This window comes from Myotis nattereri (genome assembly GCF_964212035.1).
Source record: "Myotis nattereri genome assembly, chromosome: 2".
In the NCBI taxonomy this organism is placed as follows: Eukaryota; Metazoa; Chordata; class Mammalia; order Chiroptera; family Vespertilionidae; genus Myotis; species Myotis nattereri.
The window spans coordinates 48,153,994-48,161,745 of record NC_138076.1 but is presented as its reverse complement, the minus strand read 5'-3'; the positions used below and the strand labels follow the sequence as shown (position 1 = coordinate 48,161,745).

The 7,752-nt window shown below is 47.1% G+C and overlaps 1 protein-coding gene across 1 annotated transcript; it reads left to right on the top strand.

Moving 5' to 3' along the window:
- Window positions 1-1,700: 1,700 nt before the first annotated feature.
- LOC308513691 (phosphoethanolamine/phosphocholine phosphatase-like) lies at window positions 1,701-2,558 on the top strand (the record flags this gene model as incomplete). The annotated part of the gene is made up of 1 exon (XM_081083867.1): window positions 1,701-2,558. Exon 1 carries the CDS (start codon window positions 1,809-1,811, stop codon window positions 2,556-2,558), a length of 750 nt encoding a protein of 249 aa, XP_080939993.1. The 5' UTR covers window positions 1,701-1,808.
- Between the last annotated feature and the right edge of the window lie 5,194 nt (window positions 2,559-7,752).

The window sequence follows — 7,752 nt, the reverse complement described above, 5'->3', positions numbered from 1 at the left end:
ATTGTCCTACTCATTTTCCTAGCCCTGCTATTAGAGTTAATTCTGTGACTTATGGCAGATGGGTATTACTCATGTCCCATCTTTTGGCAAATTTTGCTATGTGCATGTTTGTATTGATACCTTTTCTCATGTTATCCTTGCTTCTGCACGTACAGGAGAAGCCTTTAAAGATGTAAGTCAACATTTATTCCAATGTTTTTCCTACCTAGGAATACCAAGGGCACTTAAAACAGACAGTGGGCCTGCCTATACCTCTAAAGCTTTTCAAAACTTATGCTCTACATTCGACATTGCACATACTACAGGTATACCCTACAATCCTCAAGGCCAAGCAATAGTAGAAAGGGCTCACCAAACTTTAAAAACATAAATGAAAAAATTACAAGAAAATGAGTTTAAATATCCCTCTCCTCATCATGTTCTACAACATACTCTATTTGTAATTACTGAATGTAGATTCTGAGGGAAATTCCCCAACGTACAGACATTTGAACCCTGATCTAACTAAACCTAAAGCCCTTGTCAAATGGAGAGACTTGCTTACAGGAGCCTGGAAGGGACCTGATGTACTTTTAACCTGGGGGAGAGGATATGCTTGTCTATTTCCACAGGACGCAGACTCAGCTGTGTGGCTTCCAGACCATCTAGTCCGACCTTATGCCTCACCGCCCTCCATCTCTGCCTCACCCTCCTCCTCCCCAGTATCATCCATATCAGCTGACCCAGAGAGCACAGCTGACTCTTCCCGGGACTCTGACACCACCATCAAGCAGGGCCCTGATGGACCCTTTGATCCAGCCCTTCAAAGCGCTGACACTTCGGGGAGCCCGTCGCCCCCTGCTAGCCAGATCAACGAGGACAACCAAACCATCAACTTGGGGACAGCTGAAATCCCTTAACTGAAGCGGCCAGCAACCTTCTACAGGAACAAGGCTCCATGTGCACTCTATCCACTATGTTTATAGCTATGCTCGCTATCATTGCTTGTCAGTCTTCTTCCGAGTCTTAAACAACCGAATCCTAGAGGTGGCCACTGATTTACACTCGCTGTCATTTAAAAAATAAAAATAGGGGAATTTGCCAGAAGCCGATCCACCCTTGCTGCTTGACACAGTCGCTGCAGGGAAGACACATCTGCACAGCTTATGTATCAAGGGACCTGGCATATATGGCATGTTTGCTCCCCCTCTTAACACTATGTGTTTTAAACTGGACCACCCCCTTGAGAAAGGTTGTTTCCCCAGGTGAGGATTTTTCCCTGGAATTAGGGAGGGAATAAAACCCCTTAACTAAGTGCCAGGCAGGTACTTAATCACTTTAAATATGAAAAATCACCCTTAAGCTACATAATCTTTACTTGTGATAATCTCCTTCAGTTACTTCCTTGTAGTTTAATAAAACAATAGGGTAACCTTGGAATGGAGATAAGAAATGCCCTAACCTTTGGAATAGAATTGATAGGATTAAAATCAACTGGTATAAATACAGATGTAACAAGACAACAAACACAGAACTTGTCTGGAGATCCTGGCTACAGAACCTGGCTAGGCTGCTGGTCCTCTGAGGATAAATCCCAGCGCTGTTAACTTAGAGGTGCCCAGGGGGCGGGCAGGGAGCTGGGATGGGGGCCGCGGTGTTGGGTGCTTCCCCGGCTTAACCAGCCTTGGGTCCTCCTCAGGTCTTGGATGTGCTAGCGCCTCTGGCTGAGGCCTGCTAACCAGCCTCTCCTGGGTCTTCACCTGCAGGGCCTGCTCTCGCTTGCTCCCTCCTCCTGCTGCTCTTCCTCCCCCTGCTCCCAGGACGGCAGGATGGCTGTGCAGGGCACACCCCGCTTTCTCCTGACCTTCGATTTTGATGAGACCATCCTGGACAAAGACAGCGACGACTCAATCCTGCGTGCCGCACCTGGCCAGCGGCTGCCAGAGAGCCTGCGTGCCACCTACCGTGAGGGCTTCTACAACGAGTACATGCAAAGGGTCTTCAAGTACCTGGGCGAGCAGGGTGTGCAGCCGCGGGACCTGCGTGCTGTCTATGAGGCCATCCCCCTGTCCCCGGGCATGGGCGACCTGCTGCAGTTTGTGGCCAACCAGGGAGCCTGCTTCGAGGTGATTCTCATCTCGGATGCCAACACCTTTGGCGTGGAGAGCACGCTGCGTGCCGCTGGCCACCTGGGCCTGTTCCGCCGCATCCTCAGCAACCCGTCCGGGCCCGATGCACGGGGGCTGCTGGCTCTGCGGCCCTTCCACTCACACAGCTGCGCGCGGTGCCCCAGCAACATGTGCAAGCACAAGGTGCTCAGCGACTACCTGCGCGAGCGGGCCCAGGACAGCGTGCACTTCGAGCGCCTTTTCTACGTGGGCGACGGTGCCAATGACTTCTGCCCCATGGGGCTGCTGGAGAGCAGCGACGTGGCCTTCCCGCGCTGCGGCTACCCCATGCACCGCCTGATCCAGGAGGCACAGAAGGCCGAGCCCAGCTCCTTCCGTGCCACCATGGTGCCCTGGGAGACCGCCCACGAGGTGCGCCTCCATCTGCAGCAGGTGCTGAAGGTGTCCTGAGACAGCGGCCTGCAGGGGGTGCCCCGACCAGGAGTGAGGAAGGAAGATCAGGAAAGACAATCTAGTTTTTGTTGTTCTTTTTTAAAAATTAAATCTTTATTATTCAGATTATTACAGTTGTTCCTCTTTTTTCCCCCATAGCTCCTCTCCACCCGGTTCCCACCCCACCTCTATCCTTACCCTCCTCCCCACCACTGTCCTGATCCATAGGTGCAGGATTTTTGTCCAGTCTCTTCCGGCACCCCCCACACACCCCTTCCTCCTCCCCAGAGTAGTCAGTACACTCCCTTTCTATGCCCCTGATTCTATCATATTCACCAGTTTATTCTGTTCATCAGATTATTTATTCACTTGATTCTTAGATTCACTTGTTGATAGAAGTATTTGTTGTTCATAATTTGTATCTTTACCTTTTTCTTCTTCTTCCTCTTCTTAAAGGATACCTTTCAGCATATCATATAATACTGGTTTGGTGGTGATGAACTCCTTTAGCTTTTCCTTATCTGTGAAGCTCTTTATCTGACCTTCAGTTCTGAATGATAGCTTTGCTAAATAAAGTAATCTTGGTTGTAGGTTCCTGGCATTCATCACTTTGAATATTTCTTGCCACTCCCTTCTGGCCTGCAAAGTTTCTGTTGAGAAATCAGCAGACAGTCGTATGGGTACTCCCTTGTAGGTAACTGCCTTCCTTTCTCTTGCTGCTTTTAAGATTCTCTTTGTCTTTTGCTCTTGGCATTTTAATTATGATGTGTCTTGGTGTGGTCCTCTTTGGATTCCTTTAGTTTGGTGTTCTCTGAGCTTCCTGGACTTGTAAGTCTATTTCTTTCACCAGGTAGGGGACGTTTTCTGTCATTATTTCTTCAAATAGGTTTTCAATATCTTGCTCTCTCTCTTCTTCTGGCACCCCCATAATTCGGATGTTGGTACACTTGAAGTTGTCCCAGTGGCTCCTTACACTATCTTCATATTTTTGGATTCTTTTTGGTTTTCCGGTTGGGTGTTTTTTGCTTCTTTGTACTTCAAATTTTTGACTTGATTCTTGTGATTCTCTAGTCTGCTGTTGGAACTTTGTATAATATTCTTTATTTCAGTCAGTGTATGCTTAATTTCTAATTGGTCCTTTTTCATAACCTCAAGGGTCTCACTAGATTTCTTGAGGGTCTCACTAAATTTATCAGCGGTTTCACTAGACTTGTTGAGGGTCTAACTAAACTTATTGGCGGTTTCTAGAAAATACTTGAAAAACCTTATAAGTGTGGTTTTGAACTCCATATCCAGTAGTTTGCTTTCCTCCATTTCTGTCATTTGTGACTTGTTTCTTTGTCTCTGTATTTTTTATGCTTCCTTGCGTTGATAGAGTGGCTTTCTGTGCTAGGTGTCCTATAGGGTCCAGTGGTTCAGCCTCCCCAATTACCTGAGGTGGACACTCTTGGTGCACCCCTTTGTGGGCTTTGTGCAGTCTTGTTGTAGTTAAGCCTTGATTGTTGTAGGTATCACTAGGAGGAATTGACCTCCAGGCCAATTGGCTGTGAGAATCAGCTGTGTCTACAGTGGGAGAACTTCTGTGCTGGAGACACCCTTCTGGGGCAAGACTTGCTCCAGTGGGGCTTTGGTGCTCACTGAGTCTGCCCCCTGAGTGTGTCCCTTATGGATCTGAGGAGTTGTAATCTGGATGGTCCCACTGTGACCACTGGGTACACTGACTCTTGGATCTCGAAGGAGGTGCTAATTTAGCCTCTTCCTGAGGCTACCCAGCAGGAGCTATGGAGAGATCTGCAGATTCCTCTTCTTTGTTTGGGGTTTGGAGGTGCCCAGATGAGGCCCAGCTGTGAAGCAATGCAAGTTTCTGTGAGGCCTTGGGCCTTCTTTTGGAAGTTCTGGATCTCTCTGACCCAGCTGCAGTTTGTTAGGTAATTTTCAGATTGCAAAGGGCCAAGCCTTTCATATGCAAAAGCCTCTTCGTACAGCTTGGGTGGGGTGGGGTCTCAGGGTATCAACAGGACGGACCAAGCAGCTATGGCTGCTCCTCAGTCCTACCCTAAGAGGCCCCAGGTCTCAGTGCCCCAGTAATCCCTGCAAGCACCTCTGAGAGTAAGCTGCCCTCGAGTTCCGACCGATGCCAGACAGTCCAGTTTCTCCTGGTATGAGTGTGGGTCCCCAGAGACTCACCCAGAACTGGAGTTCAGAGATATCGGGATGTGTCTCCCTCCCGATAGAAAAAGACAAACGTGTCCTCAGTCGCCAGCCCTTTCCACATGTGCCTCCGTACCTCTGTACTTTACTTCCACACCTCCTCTGAGTCTTAGTGTGCTTTTCTCTTTCCTTCTAGTTGTAAAATTTCCACTCAGCCAGCCTTCCTGTGGTTCGGGATGATGTCCATTTTGTCTTTTAGTTGTATTTTTGAAGTGGTTGTGTGAGACAGCAATTTCCGGTGTTTACCTATGCCACCATCTTGGTTTCTCTTGACAATCTAGTTTTTTAACTTCCTTTCCTTTTCGCTTTGGTATGTCCCCCTTTGGTGTGGAATTTCTAGAATTCCAGGCCCGTCCTTTCAGGGGCTGAAGGAGGGAGTTCAGAGCCAATCTGAACTATCCATGCAGTTAAACCAGCGCGGCTGCCTCCCTCAGAGCCACAGCAAATAGTTAAATTCTGGCCTGTGGCCCAACCGGGGTGATGTGTGTTCCTGGGAAGGCATCGGCATTTCCTTTTTTTTTTTTTTTTTTTACCTTCTTCGCATGCTTATTCATAGATTACATCTTTATATATATATATATATTTTTTGTTGATTTTTTACAGAGAGGAAGGGAGAGGGATAGAGAGTTAGAAACATCGATGAGAGAGAAACATCGATCAGCTGCCTCCTGCACGCCCCCTACTAGGGATGTGCCCGCAACCAAGGTACATGCCCTTGACCGGAATCGAACCTGGGACCCTTCAATCCGCAGGCCGACGCTCTAACCACCGAGCTAAACCGGCTTCGGCAGGCATCAGCATTTCCTAAAAGCTCATCCTGTGAACTGGGAGGAAGAGGTTCTCTTGTAGGCAAGAGAACTTGAACTGCTGTCCGGGCCTTGTAACTCCCCCCTCTCCCAGGCTTAGGTCAAGGAGAAATCCTTCACCGACTCTGTCCACACCTGCTGGGGTTGAATCCCAACACCTCTACCTCAGTGACTAGATACAATACTGTCTACTTTTTTTTTTTTAATATATTTTTATTGATTTTTTACAGAGAGGAAGGGAGAGGGATAGAGAGTTAGAAACATCGATGAGAGAGAAACATCGATCAGCTGCCTCCTGCACATCTCCTACTGAGGATATGCCCGCAACCCAGGTACATGCCCTTGACCGGAATCGAACCTGGGACCTTTCAGTCCACAGGCCGACGCTCTATCCACTGAGCCAAACCGGTTTCGGCAATACTGTCTACTTTTAACAAATTGCCACCATTTATCAGCAATTAACAGCAGCTGAAAATAGAAGATAGAAGAGAAAGAAACTGCCAAGGATTACAGAGGAAAACTTCACTTTTTGACCTTCTAATCTGTGCATAAAAGGCAGGCTTTGGATTTGTGTGTTCCTGAAGTATTATTAAATGGAGTCCTTAGTTTGAATACAAACTTATATTTGCATAGTCATTTGAATGTTAGTCTTCACAATACAATTGTGAGAAGTTATGGGACATAATACTATCTTCATTTGATCACTTACTTGATTTCACCAAGGCTATTTAAAGGATAATGGTAAAACTGATTCTGAAATCAAACTCTTTTTATATAGCACCCCTATGACATGCTTCTCATCTGTCTGTCTTGTTTCCTAAGAAAGTATAAATACTCATTTATGCCTTTTTTAAATTTCACACTTCATAATATTCATACAACTCTTATTAAGCCTCTGTGCTTTTTTCAATGTCTGTCCAAATATTTTGTGGACATTTTCAAACATATACATGACTGAGTTAAAAGAATTTGACCATTTCCATCCATGTATCCATGAAGATTCCACCATTGACATGTTACTATACTTCATTTACTACATGTAGATCCATTCTTTGATGCATGCACCTGTCGTTCCCTCTAATTTTTGATACATTATAAATTAATTTCAGATATCAGTATAGTTTTCCTCAGGTAACATGCATATCATCAGAGTTCATTATTTTAAATATATTTTTTCTTTTGATGTGAGTTCACATCAAACTGAAGGCACAGATCTTAAATATACATTGTTATAATTCTGATAAAAGCCTGCACTTACTTAAGATACTGTTGTGCCCAGATTTCAAGGTTCCCAGGACCCCCAGGGAGCCCGTCAGTCCGATGCAAAAGCAAAGAGTCCTTCATTTCGAACTAGTTTGGCTCCCCGACCACACTCACCGATGCAACGGTAGCCCAGTGGCCAAGAGAGGGAAAACTCTGTGTAGAGAGAGGTTTTATTGGGGGTTGGGGTAAGGGGAGGAGAAAGGACTGTGGGCCCTGCTGATTGGCCAGGCGCGAGTCGGTGTCTCATTACACAGGATGTGGTCATAGTGATGGTGTGCACTTCCCTTAACTATCATTGGCCAGTCCAGAGAAATCCTGTGCATGGCCAGCAGAGGCTTGGCTTCTGGGAAGAAGCCTTGCTGAGCACATGGCCAAGGTAAGATGGAGGGCATAGCCCTTACCTTGGGGCAAGGTGGAGGGCGTAGTCCTCGCCCTTTCAATACCCAGAACACACTGGCAACTTGTTTCATCCTATATAATAAGAGAGGAATATCCTAATTAGCCATTACACCCTGAGGCGTCATAACCAAGTACATCATGACCAGATCACAGATCAGCATGATGGTGGGCCAGTGAGGTACAAGCGGGCTGCCCAGAGCTCCAGAAGTGGGTAGGGCAGCAAGCTATGAGGGGTGTGGGGGGAGCTACAGGAGAATGGGGCAGTAGACAGAGAACTACAGGAGGGTGACAGTGACCTACTGGCTACAAGCGGGTAACAGAGAGCTACAGGATGGGGCAGGACAGAAAGCAAGTGGGAGGCGGAGAGCTACAGGAGAAGGCAGGACAACAAGCTATGAAAGGGGGGTGGGGGGAGCTACAGGAGGCAGGGCAGCAGGCAGAGAGGTACGGCGAGGCTCCAGCCACCTACTAGTGCACGGATTCGTGCGCAGGGTTACTAGTGTTTGTATAAAAATTAAGATCTTTTTCATAAA